We start from the raw sequence: 18,934 nt of genomic DNA on the forward strand, positions 1-18,934 counted from the left end.
GCCAGTTGTAGACACACTGCTGGCCCAGAACAATGTGTACCGTAATCAAGCCATGTAATAACATCATGTGCCAGAACATAATAGTGCAACATGACGAAAACTCTGTTCAAACAGTGAATGGACTGATTTGTATATAGTGCTTTTCTTCTCTCCCGGATAACTCAAAGTGCTCTATACAATATGCCACATTCACCCAGTCACACATTTTCTTTTAACTGAGTGCTTCCTAACTACATTCACACACTTGACATGCAGACTGGAGGAGCGAGAGATCAAACCACTAACCTTCTGATCAGCAGGTGACCTGCTCTACCTGCTGAGCTATAGACACCCAGTGGCAAGGATGAGTAAACCGTTACTAGGTTTTGGATTAAGTGTACACTCACAAACCTTTGAAACCTGCATTTGAAACATTGGCTACCATAGCAGTATAGTATTGCAACATGGCATTTGTGTCTTCTAACTAAAATGGGAAAATAAGTGCCAACATTGCCAGACCTAGCCCTCAAAATAAAATAGGCATTATGCTTGAATCATTTAGTTGCATGTGCTCAGGACAGCAGCACATAAGGGCATTAGTAAACAATAACATTACAGGTCACAGATGGATTTTTCCATTTCAGTGCAGGAACCCAATAATGAAAGAGAATCTTTGGGATGCGAACATGTCATTAATGTATACAAACACACACATGCCTTGTGTTTATGCAAAATATTTCTCCTCAAACTGTGTTTTATTTGTCCCTGCATTATGAATAAAATTAAGTAAATATAATTCAATGAAATATAATATGTCCTGATATTTCTAATAAAGAAAAAGAAGAAACTGAGATTTTGGTTCCATCCGAAGAGACAGCAGCAGGCAGAATTTCATGGTGGGATCTTGAAGTTGAAGCTGAATGAGGCTGATTTTTTTAAATGTATTTACAGCCCAATGCAAAGCCACATACTGTAGCTGTTGCAGCAGCATGGTTTTGTCAGAGAAGAGTCCAAGTTCTGAAATGAACTGCCAATTTGAGTTGATTGATATTGATCTTCATTTTGATATATTTATATTAATACTTTCCATTCTGTTCTGCATGTTGCCTTCACTTCTCTAAACATGGCATCTGTGTCGTGTGTGCCCCCGTTTGCTGCAAGCATGTTGTCCATCTCTTAACAAGCTCCTCCACTTGGTGGAGCTAAATCAATCTTTTCACAGATGTGGAACCCGTTGCCAGCGCTCTGAATGATATGTTGAAGCCCTGACTCAGTTTCACTGGCGTACAGCTGTATGGTCAGGTCTCCAAGCTCACCACCACAAGTGAACAGAAACAGTCATCTGCTTATTTGCTTCTGGGCCAAACAGCTCTTTCATAGTTTTTGTCTTCTCTGGTGATTTGACCGACTTGGATGACAGACAGGAACACCTGAGGACCTGGACAGGAGACTTAAATGCATATAACAATTTATTTGTTGATCAAATACTTGATTTTCCAGTATCCAGAGTCCCTGGTGTCTTCCACACTTAGTAAACTGTGTCACAGTTTTGTTTTTGTTTTTACAATATCTCAGTCACTGATAATGAAGAGGGACAAGATCTACATTTTTTCCCAGGAAGGTGTTTCCACAGCACTCTTGCCCACACCAGTTTTTCCAGTTGTCGCAATTCACAAATCAGGACCTGAATCACAATTCACAACTTCAGTGTAATCTGTGCATGTAAACCTCAATGAATCTGAAAGTATTTCAACATTTTTCATACATGAGATAATTAGACATCTTGCAGAAAGAGAGGATTAAAAATCGTTCTTACCTGAGTGAAATGTAGCATTTTTTTTGTTTTTATCTTGACTGCTGTCACAGAACAGATGAGAGAGATAAATGTTAAAGCTGTTAACTGCATTGGTTATTTATAGATACACCTCTGACATGCCTGCATTGGTTGGATAACGCCCCCACATAATAGAAACACAGTGCAGCTCAGCTTCAGACACCACACAGAGTTTTGCTGCTTGTCTAAGGGAATGTCTCACGGTAAGTTCACTTGTAGACTTTTCTTTTATTTGCATTAGTTAAAAAACCATTGTTAATGAATAAAATTTAGATATAAGGAAAGATGTTTAATGATTACCTAAACATGAGATACAGTATTACAGACAAATGATTTCATGTTTGTCTAATGAGCTTGGAAAGACGTTTTTCTTTCCAGTCTCCTTAGACTTATAACCTTCTCAGACGAGTTCATGTTTGTTTTCACAGACAACATACATGATTTTTACTGCACAACACTGGGGGAATACTTGTCATAGTAACTTTACAGTTTACACTGCTAAAGTGTTTGACAAAGCCTTGAAAACTGATATAGCATCTTGTGTAAACAGTTATCTGTTTTTTTTACCCAAAAGAAAACTTATGAAATATAAATAAATGAAGGTGAAGAGTTCAGAATTCTGCTGCCACTGACCTATGAACCTACAGATTACTCCTCCTAATCCTGCACCATGAGCTGCCTGCCCTTCAAACTGGAAAAAAGGGCTAAACAGACAAAATCCAGACCATCAGAGGCAACTAGCAAGAGGTAAAGGTGAAGGTGGAGAGTAGAGAGTGGCTGATTTGTAATTACAGTTAGCTTCATGTAAATCTGCTTTCAACAGAAGATGCTATTAAATAATTAATTGTTATGAAACAGCAAACAGTTAACTGCTAAGTTAATATGTTCACTGTTACAAAACTTCAGATTTGGCCATAAATCACAAACCACAGCTAGGCTACACACTCACACTGACACAGCAACGAGAGGTAAACCACAATCTCACTCAGCACTTTCCCTTAAAAATGATTTGTGTGGTGGCTTATTTGAACAAACCACTATGCTTCATAGAAACTGATACAAAAACTCTCATTTGTCTATTTTATTCAGGTGGCAAACATAAAGAAAAGCCCTACAGTGACCCTAAGAAGAGTTCAAAAAGTATGAACTGTGCTTATAATGTGCCTAAAATTAAAGAAAGTAAGTGTTTGTTTTAATGTAACTTTCATCTGTTTCTCTTAAATTATCATTATTGTAAATCAATTCAGGAGGACATGCTGGCACCACAGTGAACCTTGTTCTTCTGGGAATGTCTGGGACTGGAAAGAGTGCCAGTGGGAACACCATCCTTGGACAGAAACACTTTGTTTCTAGACCCAGTTCAACGGCGGTCACCAAAAAGTGCCAGATGGAAGAAACTGAGAAGGAAGGTGTACACTTATGTGTGATTGATACCCCAGACATCTTTGATGATGACATGAAATCATCAGTTAGGGACAAACATGTAAAAAGGTGCAAACAGCTCTATGAGTCAGAACTCTGTGTGTTTGTACTTGTGATGCATGTGAGCAGATTTACAGATGGTGAGAGAGACATACTGGAAAAGTTAGAAAAAGCTTTTGGGAGGGAAGCTGGAGAACGAACAATTATCCTGTTCACCCGAGGAGACGACCTACAACAGGCAGGACTGGGGTTGGAGGATTTTTTACATACCTGTCAACCTGATCTGAAGAAAATACTTGAAAAGTGTGGCAACAGGTGTGTTCTCTTTGAGAACCACAGATCAGATTCAGCTCAAGTGGAAAAGCTAATGGACAACGTGATCAGGGTGACAGAAGAAAAGCAAAAATGATGACTTCATTTATCAGATCAGAGCACTAAAATACGTGCCATTTCCTGCCTCAAGTAATAAATATGTTAGAGCATTAGTCTGTTTCTTAAAGTGCTGTATATTGGATTTATAAATAGCTTCACGTGTCTTATTTTACAATGTTCCAAAGTAGCCTACATCCAACCAAGATGCCACGTAGCCTGTTTCCTGCTTCATGTCTTCCTTGTGTTTTCTAGTCTCATTGTTTTCACAGTGTTTCATTGTATTTTTATGGATTTTGGTTTTCCTTCAATAAAAGATCCCTGTCTGTCTGCATTAGGGTTCTGATTCCACAGTCTAACCTGACAAATGGGATTTTATTTATTTATAATAGTCACACCAGTTTTAAGATGACACATCATAAACGCATATTCGTCTTCCTTTGATGATTGTAGCGTGTGTGTCTGTTCACCAACTCCTGTGAGATGCCTTGATCAGATACACTATGATACCAGAATTATCAACAAGCACCGAGAATCCAGTCTGACAAATGAATATTTTAAGATTGTTAACAATATTCTGAATTTCAGTTTCAAGTTAGCTTGAAAATTCAATGATACTTTATGCAGTTCTACCTCTGCTGCTGAGTGGAAATGTAGGTACTAGAACACAGGATACACACCAAGAATACTTCTTCAGACTAACAAATTAATAAAGTTTGATGTGCTTCAAAACTGGAGTTATTCTGTGCGTCGCCAGGTAATGGTAAATGGTAAGTGGCCTGTATTTGTATAGCGCTTTACTAGTCCCTAAGGACCCCAAAGTGCTTTACACAACCAGTCATCCACCCATTAACACACACACATTCACACACTGGTGTGCCAGGTGTTTCAACAGATTCGAGGTGTTACCTCCTTTGACAGTATCAGCTTAAAGCACTTGTTGCTGCTGAGTTTGTATCTTTTGCTGTGAAGTACAGCCAGACTTTGACCGCTCCTCCTTGGGCATTTTTAATCTGTAGCTCTGCTCTAAAAGAACGTACGTACCTGGGCCCGCCTACTACACTTGCAAAGGTAAAATGATTGGCTAGAATCCAAAGTGTATGACATCTCAGGGGGAAAAAAGCACCGAAATTGTTGTGGTCCTGGGTCGGTGACCCAGTGTTTTTGGGTTTTGTACTTTCACTTTTGATTTCATCATGGTTTGTGACTGTTTGTGTTTTGGGTTTTCTGTCCTAGTTTCGTGGTACTTCCTGAGTTCTGATTTTTAGGTTTTGTTATTTGACCTCCCAGTGTTTACTCTGTGCTCCCTCTGTTTTGTGTCACCCCCACCTGTGTATCCCTGTAGTGTAGCTACTGTAGGTCTCTGTGTAAAGCCCGCGTCTCTGTGTCTGTGTCTTCGCATGTGTTGTGAGTTTCCTCTTTTATTGTGAAAGTCTGTCTTATGCCAGTGTGTTGAGTTTGCGTTTCCCCTGTCTCGTCTTGTTGATCACAATCAGCTGTGCCTCCCTCCTGTGTGTAGCTGCCTCGTTCCCTTCTGTGTATTTATAGCCTGTGTTCACTCATGTTAGTGTTTCTCCTAGAGTCTTCCTTTCAGGTCCGTTTTGTTAGTTTCTTCCAGTCTAGGTCACCTTTAGGTTTTGTTTCTGTTTGCCGCATTTCAGTTTGTACCACCAGTGTGTTAATAAAAGCTCGCTCACATCCAAGCCAGTGCCTGCGTCTGGATTCTGTCTCACACTTACTTTGGTAATTGAGTATAACCTTTTCCTACTTTAGAAGGCCTCATGTAAACTCTGCACATATATTTTTGAATTCAGCTGAACAAACCTACAATGAGCGGTGAATATTGGAGAAGCACATGTCAGCTGCTCACAGCCTAATCCTTGGGCTGCCTTTTTTTCCTTTACAATCCAATTATGTCACGTCTCTCATACCTGACATTGTCATTTCAAATTTCAAAATGAAGATCTCTATGTCTATGTTATTATTATTTACTGATCAAACTGCACAGCTTCACATTTTTCTCATGTCACATCATTATGAAAAAATGTGAAAGATGATGCTTCATCATCTTCAAAAATAAATCATAACATGACACAGGATTTACCTTCTCTCTTTCTCCCATGCCTTTTCAAACTTTGTTTTGTTATCTACCAAAATGTGGTGTGTCATAGTTGATTAGGCTTGTTCTCTTTTGAATAGCCTTCGTCTTTTAACCTTTATTTCACTTTCTATTTCTCTATCAGTACATCCAAACTGAAGGTAGCCATGTGACCGCAACTATGGACAACGTTAGAAACAGGAATATTTCAGGAATTCAATGGCCTGACGTCAGTAAAACATTTAGACAAGTTAGACTGGATGTTGGTTTTGTTTGTTATTATCACATTTGTTTTTCTTCTGAACACACATATCGATTTTTGTTAGTGACTGAAAGGAATCCATTTCATCGGCATTATCTACATTTTCTGTCATGGAAGACAGAAGCCACTCAAATCTCTACTGAACATCACTGATTCAAATCGTGGAATTCTCTGTGTACTTATAAATGTTTGTCTCCTTGTGTTCTACAGCATACATAATAATTCATCTCATTTGATCATATACACATTATCTTATACACACACACACACACACACACGCACACATAAGTTAACGGATAAATGTGAGTAACTTGGAGGTTATACACAGATGGGAAAACATGACAACATGAGTCAAAAAGTTGAGCTGGCAATAACATTCAAAGTATAAACACCATCATCATTACATACATTACTCTTTGATTGGCTTTATATGACTGTAGGATCTTTAGCTTTCAAAATAAAGCATCTTGAGGCAACTGCTGTTGTGATTTGGCACGGTATAAAGAAATGAAATAAATACATAAATACGTCCATTTTGTGTCAAGTAGATCCCAAAGAGAAGTTCTTTCTTTGAAAAGTCTATTTTTAACAAGTTGAATGAAATCAGGAATCTTAGGGATATTTCTTGCTAAACTTTGTTATTTTTCTTTACAATGCATATCATTCAAGTCTTTCCAGCTTGACATGGTTGTTTTACAATTTAAAATTAATCTAAGGTAAAAACTGATATCATTTCCTGACTGCCACTGGCCTCACCAGATTGAGTTACCCCAAAAGGTGGATTCTGTTCATCTGTGCGTTTTCAGTGGCAGAAACGTTTCGTCACTCATCCAAGTGACTTCTGTTAGACTCCGAGTTACATTTGCAGGTGATTTACTGAAACATCAACGCACAGAAAAGATTCAACACATCATCTGCTAAGATGAAATTGTTTGACTTCTACGAGTCACATAAGAGGAGGACATAGAAAAGCAAAGCTTCATGTTTAATATGTATACAAAGGATCATTAACTTATGAAAAAGTGTGAAAGATGACACTTCATGATGCTTGCTCTCTTTCAGATAGTCGTCTTCTTTTAATCTTTATTTCAGTTTCTACTTCTCTGTACATCCTAACTGAAGGTAGCCATGTGACAGTTACTATGGGCAACATGGGAAACAGGAATATTTCAGGAATTCAATAGCGTGACTTCAGTAAAAACATTTAGATAAGTTAGACTGCATTTTGGTTTCCATTTGTTATTATCAGATTGTTTTTTTCTTCTGAACGCACATATGGATTTTTGGTGACGGAAAGGAATCCATTTCATTGGCATTATCTTATCTTTTCTGTCAGTGGAAGACAATGCACATGGAAGCCAATGGCCCTGGAGTTACTCAAATCTTTACTGAACATCACTGTTTCAAATCTTGGAATTTTCTGTGCCCTTACAAATGTTTGTGTTCTTCTGTTCTATGGCATCCATAACATCCATCCTCTTCAGGGGCACCGGGGGCTGGAGCCTATCCCAGTTATCTTAGAGTGAGAGGCAGGGTACACCTTGGACAGGTCGCTAGCCTACTAGCAGAGGCTGTATATTAAGAACAGGAAACAGATGCAGACAGAAAAAGCGGAACTAGGCAGAGGGTAGCACACGTAATCACTCCACCAGCAACACAAACATACACATATCAAGTAAGGGCAGAGTGTAGCGCAGAAGTTCTTTTGATCTAAACTGTGTATGACGTGAGTACCAAAATAACACGGGAGGGACCTGACTATCATACAGGTCATAGGCTTCTAGTGCTTCAGATCTGCAAGTGACTTAGCGCTGTGCACAACTCTCTTCCGGAAGATGATTGAATAAAATGATTATAAATGCATTGACCACTCTGACTCTGCGTCTTCTCTGTCTAATAAAAGAATAAAAAGAACTGGGTCCAATAACCCAAACTCTTTCATGGCATGCATTTTCTGTTTCTCTTTGCTAATTCTCTTTTGCTGTTTGAACAGTATAATGTCCTCATAAGCTGATATCAGGCCCTTGTAGAGCAAAATTTAGTAGTTTGGTCTAGACAACCCAAAACGTGATGTCCACATATGTGGACGCCAGCTTTCCTATGTTGGGCCGTCTTATTTTGCCTTAGACTGCATATAAGTCGTGTCAGGAGTTTCCTTCTCTCCTTCTTCCATGCCTTTTCATACTTTTTTATGTACCAAAATGTGGTGTGTCATAGTTCTCTTGTGTCACTCTTTCGAATAGTCTTCATCTTTTAATCTTTATTTCACTTTTTACTTCTCTATCAGTACATCCAAACTGAGCAAACTGAAGGTAGCCATGTGACAGTAACTATGGACAACATTAGAAACATGAATATTTCAGGAATTCAATAGTCTGAATTTAGTAAAACATTTGCACAAGTTAGACTGGATTTTGGTTTTGTTTGTTATTATCAGATGGTTTTTTATGGGTTTTGTTTTGAACACGTATGTTGATTTTTGTTGCTGACTGAAAGGAATCCATTTCATCGCCATTATCTCATCTTTTCTGTCAGTGGAAGACAATGTGCATGAAAACAAAAGCCCTGCATGACCCCATTCCTACAAGACTGCTTTAAAACGTCCTACTATTCATTAATGCTTCAATCTCAAATATGATCACTCTATCTCTATTATTTGTCTATGCATCACAGGCTTTCGAGCTGGCAGTGGTTATAACTTAAACAGCCATCTCCAGACCCAGCTGTCTTAGCTGATTATAGGCCAATCTCCAACCTTCCTTTTGTCTCAAAAATCCTTGAAAGAGTAGTTGTCAAACAGCAAACAGATCATCTGCGGAGGAATGGCTTATTTGAAGAGTTGCAGTCAGGTTTATTAAACCCGATTCTTTGATCCCCATGATAGAACAGAGAAAACCCGACTCAGGAGTGGTAAAACACTTAGAATTCTTCATTCAATCATCTTCCGGAAGAGAGAGCCCTGCACAGCCCAAAGCCAGTTGCAGAATCTCCAACATTAGAAGCTAAAAATGTGTCTCATATAGGTGTTATTTTGGTACTTTACACGTCACACACAGCCTCGATACAAACAACTCCTTATATGTTACTAGTTCCTGTTTTTTCTGTCTGGTTTCCTGTTTTATTTATATGCTTGTACAGCTCTACAGTAACTTCCTGTTTTTCATTCTTTTGTGAGTCAAAAGTGGCCTTGCTTTACAAGCCTTCAATATTAAAATACATAAAACAATATACTCAGAAAATAAGCACAAAGAATATATGTTTATTCCTTAACAGGTTTCAGAGCTCATCACAGCACAGAAACAGCTTTAGTGAAGGTTACAAATGATCTTCTTATGGCCTCTGACAGTGGACTCATCTCTGTGCTTGTCCTGCTAGACCTCAGTGCAGCGTTCGATACTGTCGACCATAATATCCTATTAGAGCGATTAGAACATGCTGTAGGTATTACAGGTACTGCACTGCAGTGGTTTGTATCATATCTATCTAATAGACTCCAGTTTGTTCATGTAAATGGAGAGTCAGATAACACACACCAATGAGTTAAACTGCAGGAATGTCTTAAAGACATAAAGACCTGGATGGCAGCTAACTTTCTGCTTCTTAATTCAGATAAAATTTTGTGAATTTTGCTTTGGAATCAATAAAGTTATTCTTATCCTTTTTCTCAGCGGTCCATCATTAGCTGAGCCATCTACAAGGCGGATGGGCACTTGGGCAGGGTGATAAAGTGAATTGTCTTGGAGAAATGATTCATGATGCTGAAACCTAGAAACCTGTCAATACCAGTCATCTAATTTTCTGTCATTCATACAGGCAAAACATAACAATGAATGAAGCAGCTGAACATCTGACTCTGACATTGTCATCTCAGAATCAGAAATAACTGATGAAAGTGGAGTGATTATTAGTTTTTATGAAGCTTGAAGCTTTAAATGAATAATTGTCAAATCAGATTCAGATTAAGGGAAACTTTCATAATGTTTTAATACAAACAGCCATAGAATAGACCCAAAGTAAAACTTCTCATTAGAGACTGTAAGAGCCAATTAAAGGCTGGTTTAATTGGTTTAAAAAAGGAAATATAGATTTTTGTTGATAAGTGTGTAATTTCCAGTTAATTTCCAAATACTGTTGTGTTAAAGGGTAGAATATAGAAGTGCGAAATTCTAGTGCGCTTTTTGGTATTTTGGGCTTCTGCCACGCTGTAATTACGTAGTTCGGGAGTTGGATAAGCTGGAGGCAACACAGTCTTTCGACCGAGTCTTGCCATGTTAATTCAAAGTTTCATTAAACAGCTTTTTAAAAAGAAAAGTACCTGGTCTTGCTTGCCTTTCAAATGCCTGTTGCTGGACTGACTTCTAAAGGTGGTACAAAAGAGTGAAACAGAGGCAGAGTGCCACCGTTATAGAAACTGAAGTCATCATTGTTTAAAACAGAAAACAATTCACAGCTCGAATTAACACAAAATATTTAATTGACTAAATTTATCTTGTGTCTCCCAAATGTATGATATATACATAACCACCATGATTTGATGCCCATATACAAATCAGAATAGATGCAACAGAGACAATAAATACTTTAATAGCATAGCTTATGTTATGATTATTATAAAACAATGATTATATGCTCACTATTTCACGTTCAAATACTTTCTTCTTCAAAGTCAAAAGATAAAGTCACATAAAAATATTTTACTTTATTATTTCTTTATGGGAAATCAACATATATTGATCCTGCACACTGTGTGTACGATCATGAACAAACTGTATATTTCATGTAGGTATAAAAGCTGTCCTATTCAGAATAGAATAATTACAGTAGAATAACAACACTTTAATCTTTCCCAAGAATGATGCGAAAAAGTTTGATACGTTTGCACAATGGCTCAGTGAACTTGTACTGCTGCAGTGTTACTCCCTTTTTGCGTGCTTCCTCCACCTCTTTAAACATGGCGTCTGTGTAGTGGGTGCCCTTATTTACTGACATCATTTTGTCGATCTTCTTGACCAACTCCACCACCTGCCTTCTGTCGCTGCTGGTGTTGTCAAAGACGTGGTACCTTTTTCCACAGCTTTGGATGATGCGTTTAAGCCCTGGCTCAGCATCACGTACATACTGCTGTATGGTCATGCTTCCAAGATCACCACCACGGGTGAAGAGCACAATCATGTACTTGTTTGCCTCTTGGCCAAACAGCTCCTGCAGGGCTTCCACTGAGTTTTTCTCTTCTCTTGTGAATCGGCCGATTTGGATGACCAACAGGAACACGTGAGGACCGGGACAGGAGACTTCAACACATTTGACGATTTCACTTTTGATGAACTCGTCTGATTTTGAAGTGTCCAGGATCCCTGGTGTGTCTACAACACTAATCACCCTGTTACCCCACTGTGTCACACCTTTTTCACAAAACTCAGTCACTGATGCAGATAAAGGACAAGATCTGAAACGCTCACATCCCAGGATGGTGTTCCCAACAGCACTCTTGCCCACACCAGTTTTTCCAATCATCACAATCCTCAAATCAGGACCTGAAACACAAATGACTAATTTGATTTAACCCATGTACACAAGAGTTTTACAAGAACCAAAGTGAAACTGAGAAGTTTTGATATTTTTCAAAGGAAAGTAATTAAAGACACAATGATTAATAATAAGTCTTACCTGGTGGAAATGAAGCCATGTTTTCTCTTCACTGTTGTCACTGCACAGGTGAGAGATGAATGCTAAAACTGCAACAAACATGTTGCTTTTTATAGCTCAACAGATGACACGCCTCCTGCAGTATTATACAGTCAGAGAACAGCAGTCTGCAGGCTTTAGACAGTGTCACACAGAGTTATGCTTCAACAGACCGAACAACTTCCACTCACTGTAAGTTGTGCTTCTACATGTATTTGCTTTGTAGCAATAAAAAATAATTTCTAATCAAGAGTGTCTAAGAGTATCAGAAAAATGTATTTATTTAACGGAGATATACTAATTTGTTAAATGAGTATACTTAAACAAAAGTGAAGAGTTGTGCTGGCATTGACATTTGAACCTGCAGGTTATTCGTTCAAATCCTGCATCATGGGAAACTTTTTCAGCAAATGGCAAGACGGAAGCAACGAGACTAAAGACAGACAACCGGCGGCAGACAATATGAGGTAAAGCTAAAAGTCGAGCACTTTTGATTTAGCTTTAGCATGTAAATCAAGTCTCTTTTCATGGGGTACATATATGCTATGAAATATTTTGCAAATGTAGCTCATAGAGATACTCCGAAATGTTTGCATATTATTATGATTATAACTTTTTATGACACAACAACCAGCTTCCTGATGAAGTGCGTGGGATTACAATGTATAACAAGACCACACACTGATGAGGCAAAGACAGGTAAACCACTATCTCTTTGAACTGCTATATAAAGCACATACTAGTGGGTTTTTCAGTCAAGCAGCATTGTTCATATGATTTCTGAAGCAAAGAGTACTTGAAAAATAATGCAATAAAGATTCACTAATGGTAACCACATTCTTTTGTGTTTTAATAGTACTGTACAAGACTCAATCTTAAATTATTTCATTCACTTTTAATTGATTCTTTTTTTAATGTAGCATAGTAAGTTTTCACTTACATTATTATTGGTATACATCTATGCAGGAAGACACACTGGCACCACAGTGAACCTTGTTCTTCTGGGAATGGCTGGGACTGGAAAGAGTGCCAGTGGGAACACCATCCTTGGACAGAAACACTTTGTTTCTAGACCCAGTTCAACGGCCGTCACCACAAATTGCCAGAATGTACAAACTGAGATCAGTGGTGTAGACGTAAATGTGATTGATACCCCAGATATGTTTGATGATGACATTGCTCCATCAGTTAGGGACAAACATGTGAAAAGGTGCAAACAACTCTGGGAGTCAGGACCATGTGTGTATGTACTTGTGATGCATGTGAGCAGATTTACAGATGATGAGAGAGACATAATGGAAAAGTTAGAAAAAGCTTTTGGGAGGGAAGTTAGAGGACGAACAATCATCCTGTTCACCCGAGGAAACGACTTGCAGCAGGCAGGAATGGGCTTGGAGGATTTTCTTCATTCTTGCCAACCTGATCTGAAGAAAATGGTTGAAAAGTGTGGAAACAGGTGTGTTCTCTTTGAGAACAACAAATCAGGTCCTGATCAGGTTGAAAAACTAATGAAGGTGGTAAACACAATACTCAAAGACCAGAATAATGTATAAATTGAAGTGCTTGGAAATTATTATTTTTTTTGCATATATGTAAAAATAGAGCATTGAGCGAATCACTATCTTGAAGAGGTAGATGATCTAATACAGCTACAAATGTGAATCTATGGTGTTTTCTTTAATAAATTTCATTTGACTTAACACACAGATGAGAAGAATGATCTGATATTTTTTCTTGGACTTCTGTCAAAGGAGGCAATGAAAGCTTGTTAACCTTTGTAAACTGGAACTAATTCAATAAAACTAAAATTTTCAGTACAAAGTGTCCAATTGTTCTATGGTCTAAGACTCAATTCAATTCAATTTTATCTATATGGCACCACATCAAAACAACAGTGGCATTAAGGCGCTTTCTATTGTAAGGTATTTTAAGTACTACTTAAATATCCTAATAACAACAAGTAAGCAATGGGGGTGAGTGAGTAAGCTCAGGAGGTAGAGGGTGGTGGTTCGAGTCCCGTCTTCTACTTACCCCAAGTTTCTCTCCAGTGCACCTATCACAGTATGAATATGTGTGAATGTTAGATAGAAAGCACAGAAAAAGGTGCTTGTATGACTGGGTGAATTAGGTAAGTTGTATAAAGCACTTGAAGTGTGCAATGGGAGTCCATTTACAATTTACCAATCTGAGAGCAAAGTCCTCTATTTAGGTGATACAGTACTATGATATGTTCAAGAGAAGATGAGGCCTAATCATTCAAAACATTCCAAGTGAGGAGAAGGATTTTAAATTTGATTCTGGATGTAGAAGGGATCAGATGAAGAAAAGCCAATTTGTTAATGGTAAATGGGCTGGTTCTTGCATTGTGATTTTCTACTCTGAGCACTCAAAGCATCCATATAACTTGCCTTATTCAGTGCTTTCTATCCATCATTCACACACTCTCCTTGTTCTATCTTCAGATATTTAGATATATTCATGTGGGGCTGTTGTTGGATGCATGTATTTATGGAAATTCTGTATGTGCAAAAAACTAGGTATCATATATTTTGATTATTGTTGATAGACTCATTATCGCCATTGCCTGTGTTCACCATAAATTAGGTAATGGTGGTGGTTTCTTAGGAGTTACTCTCACATGTGTATCAGGCACACAGAGGGAAGCCACATGTTGAAATGTATCAGTGTCAATTTACTTTTCCTGTAAGAGATATATACTCTGAGGAATGTACCAATTCATGACCGATAATATTCCATTGGTCCCCTGGGCAGACTCTTTTAGGCGGACTCGTTTCCAGTAGGTGTCAGACTCCGCCAGAGCTGCCCTTTGTCACTGATTCTGTTCATGATTTTTATGGACAGAATTTCTAGGTGTAGTAAAGTGGCAGAAGGCTTTCACTTATGTAGTCTCAGAATCCCATCTTTACTTTTTGCAGAAAATGTGATTCTGTTGCTTGATCGAGTGATGGCCTCCAGCTCGCATAAGTATCTCGGAAATCCTGCTCACGTGAGTACATTTACCTTTGACAGTTTGGAGGCAGATCCAAAGAAGAACTAAGACTAAGAACAAGAAAAATAACTCACTTCTCAAAACACAATACAACAAAGATTCAAAAATCCCAAAAAACACAAAACACTGGGAACAAACTCAGGGACCTTAACAGGACGTTTTTCTATAAAAATAGAAATGGATACCCCACCTCTAGCCCTTTGCTGTTTTCAATGTTCTGAAGTAAAGATACTAAAGATAAAAGATTATAGAGAGACTGCTGAGACTGTCCATGTTCTCCTTCTCCATTCAAATAAGAAAGCAAAATAGGGCAAAGGATGTTGTAAATGTTGTTATGTGCATCGTATATTTCATGGAATTATTGTTTTATACTGTTGTTACGTCCCCACAACAGTATAACAGTATTTACTCATCATTTGATTCAGATATTGTGAGTTAATGTTGTAGAGATTCAGAAAACCTTCAATGTGGCTAGATCACTATGCAGGAAGTAAACTGCACAACAGCTTTTACTTTTGATTTGAGAAGAATTTCTATGTTTTTGTTCAATGTAATGAGCCTGTTACTAAACAGAAACCCTGCTTAGTCAGATCTGCTCTGATAATTCAGCTGTTGAGCCAACCCTAATCTCCTATCACCACTTGATAAGATATCTCGTGAGAGTCATCAGCTTCCTGTAGAAGAACGAACATGCTGGCATGAGACTCAAACAATTATAACAGAAAGGTGGGCAGTGATGTAACACCTGTGGGTTACACCCAAAATGTTTTCATTCACCCGTGTTAATGGGCTAACAAGTACTGAGGAATGTTCATGTTTTCCTTTGCTCTAAAATTCAGTGTTAATGCCACTGTTTCACTTCAGAGTTGGTTGTGGAAGTTTTTTGCTTGCTTGCTTGTTTTACTTTGAATATGTTTCACACCCACTTGTGAGGAGAAACTCAATAAAGGGACTTTACAAACATTTCAGTTTGATGTTTCTCCTTTGAAAGACAACAGAATTAATAGCTAATATTTAATTATTTAGTACTTTATTATTATTTTTGTCTGTATGTCATATTTATGATTAAAAACAAAATGGAATAGAGCAGGAATTGATCCTGCAACATGAAATACTGGTATTGGAAGTATCGGTATTTCAGGATTGCTCCTCACATCACTACCCCTCAGTCACTGAGTGAGACGGTAGACAACGGTGAAGAGGAGAGTGCAAGTGCATTGCAAAAACACATAAATGTGACTGACACCCATAAACGATGCAGCACCTGGCTTGAGTTTAAAGAAGCAGACACTAACTAAAAAGAGAAACCAAATCAAACCAGCCAATCTGAGGCATTTGATTTTTCTGAATGTCAACCTGCACTGAGGACATACTGTTTTTGAGTTCGGTCCTTTTTCTGTTGTGTGAATTTGTTAGCAGTGTTTAAACCATGACCCTACTGAAAATTGCAAAACATGAATGTCTTGAGCATATTGAGCACTCAGTTCACTAGTCAGCTGGCAGCCCTACCTGATAACTGTTAGAATTCATATTATGGCAAGAACCTAAATCACCTAAATTGTCATGAATCGCTGTGCGGCAGGCAGGAGTTGGACCCAAAATGCAGGACTCACAGACTCGAGGGAATGAACTCAAAACACATGCCGGTAGAACAAACATACAAACTAAACTAAACTGGGAAACCACAAACTAAAAACTCACAGAGAGACACAGGGAGATCCACACAGCATGAGGGACGACGCGACACTGACTCAGAGAAACACAGGGTTTAAATACACTGGGAAGTAACGAGGGGAATGAGACACAGAAGGAGGGCACAGCTGGGAGAAATCAGGACTGACGAGACAAGCAAAGCAGGACGCATTCACATGAGACACGGACCATCAAAGTAAAGCAGGAAGTATCACACAGAGACGCGAACTTGACACAGTGGAGACAGCAACTAAGAAACACAGAGACATAACCTATAAGGCAGAGGACTCTAAGAACCGAGAGACACAGAGGGGACACACGGGGAACACAGGTGACACTGATAATCATAAGAGACAGGGCGGGGTGAACTGAACATGACATGTACAGGCGTGAGAGTCACAAAGTAAACAGGAAGTGCACAGAGGTTCAGACAGGAGGAGAGAGAGCACGGGGAAAACACAGACATAACGGGCTGGGGAAACATGAAACAACCACAAAGGGAGACGAGGGCTCATAAATACACAGAGGGCACACAGGGGGTAAAAGCCATGAAGGGAAAACACTTAGGGAACAACACAACAGGGCAACTCAGAAAACATGGCCTAAATAAGGAACAAAATACAAACATACAAGAAAACCAAGAACACTGGGCCAACATGGCCCAGGACCATGACATAAATAAATAGAAACGACAGTCCATTATTACTTTAAGAACTGAAGGTCAATCAGTCTGGAAAATTGCTATAACTTTAAATGCATCCCCGAGCGCAGTCACAAAAACCATCGGCACTAAAACGAAATTGGCTCACATGAGAACCGCCCCAACAACAGCTGTTCAGAGGAGACTGGATAAATCAGGCATCTATGGTCAAATAGCTCCTAAGAAAGCAAATAGCTACTAAGGAAAAGCAACAAGCAGAAGAGATTTGTTTGGGCCAAGAAACACCAGGAAGGAGGAGATGGACTTCTCTGACCAAATGGCCTGGCCTCCACAGTCACCTGACCTAAACCGAATCAAGATGATTTGGGATGAGATCGACCGCATAGTGAAGGCAAAAGGACCAACAAGTGCTGAGCATGTTTGGGAACTCGTTCAAGACTGTTTAAAAAGCATTTCAGGTGACTGAAAGCTCATTGAGAGAACACCAAGAGAGTGCAAAACAGTAAACAAAGTAAAGGGTGGTTATTTTGAAGAATCTAAAATATATATTTAAATAATTTCACACTTTTTTGTTTACTACACAATTCCATATATTTTCACCCATAGTTTTGATGCCCTCAGTAGGAATCTACAATGTAAATAGTCATGAAAATAAAGAAAAGACATCAATTGAGAAGATGTGTCTAAACTTTTGACTGGTAGCGAATATATATATATATATATATATATATACTGTAAATTAATTGCCCTCTCACCCCTGCAGGCAGTCTATCCTTCAAGCTTGGGTCCTCTTCCAGAGACCTTGTCCTGCACAGTAACTTTGCTGTTCCTAGGACCGCACTCTTCTGAACAGAGATGTTGTTCCTGGGATCTACTGGAGCCACTTGCCTAGCTTGGGGGTCACTACACTGAGTGCTCCGATTACCTCTGTAGCCACTATTACCTTCAACCTCCACGTCCTCTCGAGTTCTTCTCTCAGTTCTTTTCTGAGCCCTTGGTACTTCCCGACTGTCGTTTGGTATAACTTCATCTAGCACTACTGCCATCTTCCTCTGCTTGTCTACCACCACTATGTCCGGTTGGTTAGCCATCACCAGTTTGTCTGTCTGTATCTGGAAGTCCCACAGGATCTTACCTCGGTCATTCTTGGCCACCCTTTCCATTTTTAACATGGGACTTCCAGGCCAGATGTTTTTGTATACTATGCCAGCAACTTGGCTATGGCATTACAAGTATGCCTTGCCTGCTAGCATCTTGCACCCTGCTGTTATGTGTCGGATTATCTCAAGGGCATCTTTACACAGCCTGCACCTGGCATCTTGCCTGGTGTGGTAGACCCCTGCCTCTATGAATCTTGTACTTAGAGCTTAAGCCTATGGTGCCATGGTTATTTCCTCTGTGCTGTCTTTCCATCCAGCTTTATTCATCCACTGGTAGGATTTCTGGATGTCAGCCACTTTCTCTATCTGCCAGTGGTATATACCATGCAGGGGCATGTCCTTCCATGATGCTTCCTCCTATTGCTCCTTTCTTTCTTGGGTTTCTGTTGCTGAGGTATTCACTAAGCGCTCACTAGTATTCAGCCTACTTCCGTTCACTTAGCTTACAGTACAGGGTAATAGGTGTTGATAGCCCAGATCTTGTTCTTGCCATTCAGTTGACTCATCAGGACTTGCCTTGCAGGTATTTGGTGGTTGTAGCTTTATTAGCGGCCTCTTCGTTATTCACATTTCCCTGTGAGATTCCCAGGTTGTCAGGGATTTGGGTTTTTACGATCCAGCATTCTGAGTTTTTTTATTTTTTTTATTTCTTAGGTTATATTTGAATATGTTAATTTATTGCATTATTTTTAGTTAAGGTTTAGTCTAATCTATGATATCATCAAAGTCCTTTTAGTTTTGAGTCTTTGTCTGTTCTCTGTG

The 18,934-nt window shown here is 38.9% G+C and overlaps 3 protein-coding genes and 1 pseudogene across 5 annotated transcripts; 2 read left to right on the forward strand and 2 right to left on the reverse strand.

The window, feature by feature from the left end:
• Positions 1-1,086: 1,086 nt before the first annotated feature.
• Positions 1,087-2,289, reverse strand: LOC121812939 (annotated as a pseudogene).
• LOC102291954 (GTPase IMAP family member 7) lies at positions 1,962-4,338 on the forward strand. 3 transcript variants are annotated; one of them, XM_042216204.1, is made up of 5 exons: positions 1,962-2,016; positions 2,461-2,560; positions 2,720-2,781; positions 2,903-2,953; positions 3,061-4,338. In XM_042216204.1, exons 2-5 carry the CDS (start codon positions 2,484-2,486, stop codon positions 3,642-3,644), a joined length of 774 nt encoding a protein of 257 aa, XP_042072138.1. In that variant the 5' UTR covers positions 1,962-2,016; positions 2,461-2,483; the 3' UTR covers positions 3,645-4,338. The 3 variants fall into 3 exon arrangements, with proteins under 3 accessions (XP_042072138.1, XP_042072137.1, XP_005951404.1); XM_042216203.1 differs by having other exon boundaries at positions 1,968-2,016; positions 2,388-2,560; positions 3,061-4,337; XM_005951342.3 differs by having other exon boundaries at positions 1,985-2,560; positions 3,061-4,337.
• A 5,642-nt stretch (positions 4,339-9,980) lies between these two features.
• On the reverse strand, positions 9,981-11,688 carry LOC102292268 (GTPase IMAP family member 7). The gene is made up of 2 exons (XM_005951343.2): positions 11,632-11,688; positions 9,981-11,498 (listed from the first exon to the last, which is right to left on the reverse strand). Exons 1-2 carry the CDS (start codon positions 11,648-11,650, stop codon positions 10,801-10,803), a joined length of 717 nt encoding a protein of 238 aa, XP_005951405.1. The 5' UTR covers positions 11,651-11,688; the 3' UTR covers positions 9,981-10,800.
• On the forward strand, positions 11,563-13,473 carry LOC102292584 (GTPase IMAP family member 7). The gene is made up of 4 exons (XM_005951344.3): positions 11,563-11,841; positions 12,017-12,116; positions 12,284-12,348; positions 12,616-13,473. Exons 2-4 carry the CDS (start codon positions 12,040-12,042, stop codon positions 13,200-13,202), a joined length of 729 nt encoding a protein of 242 aa, XP_005951406.1. The 5' UTR covers positions 11,563-11,841; positions 12,017-12,039; the 3' UTR covers positions 13,203-13,473.
• The last annotated feature ends 5,461 nt before the right edge of the window (positions 13,474-18,934 follow it).

The sequence above is a fragment of the Haplochromis burtoni genome, unplaced genomic scaffold, assembly GCF_018398535.1.
Source record: "Haplochromis burtoni strain Fernald_Lab_line unplaced genomic scaffold, NCSU_Asbu1 Contig_960, whole genome shotgun sequence".
NCBI lineage: Eukaryota > Metazoa > Chordata > Actinopteri > Cichliformes > Cichlidae > Haplochromis > Haplochromis burtoni.

Coding starts and splice junctions, on each gene's coding strand:
- LOC102291954 (XM_042216204.1), top strand. CDS start 2,484: ATGAGCTGCCTGCCCTTCAAACTGGAAAAAAGGGCTAAACAGACAAAA. Junction 2,561..2,719: donor TCAGAGGCAACTAGCAAGAG/GTAAAGGTGAAG, acceptor ACAAAACTTCAG/ATTTGGCCATAAATCACAAA. Junction 2,954..3,060: donor CCCTAAGAAGAGTTCAAAAA/GTATGAACTGTG, acceptor AAATCAATTCAG/GAGGACATGCTGGCACCACA.
- LOC102292584 (XM_005951344.3), top strand. CDS start 12,040: ATGGGAAACTTTTTCAGCAAATGGCAAGACGGAAGCAACGAGACTAAA. Junction 12,117..12,283: donor CCGGCGGCAGACAATATGAG/GTAAAGCTAAAA, acceptor CACAACAACCAG/CTTCCTGATGAAGTGCGTGG. Junction 12,349..12,615: donor CACTGATGAGGCAAAGACAG/GTAAACCACTAT, acceptor ACATCTATGCAG/GAAGACACACTGGCACCACA.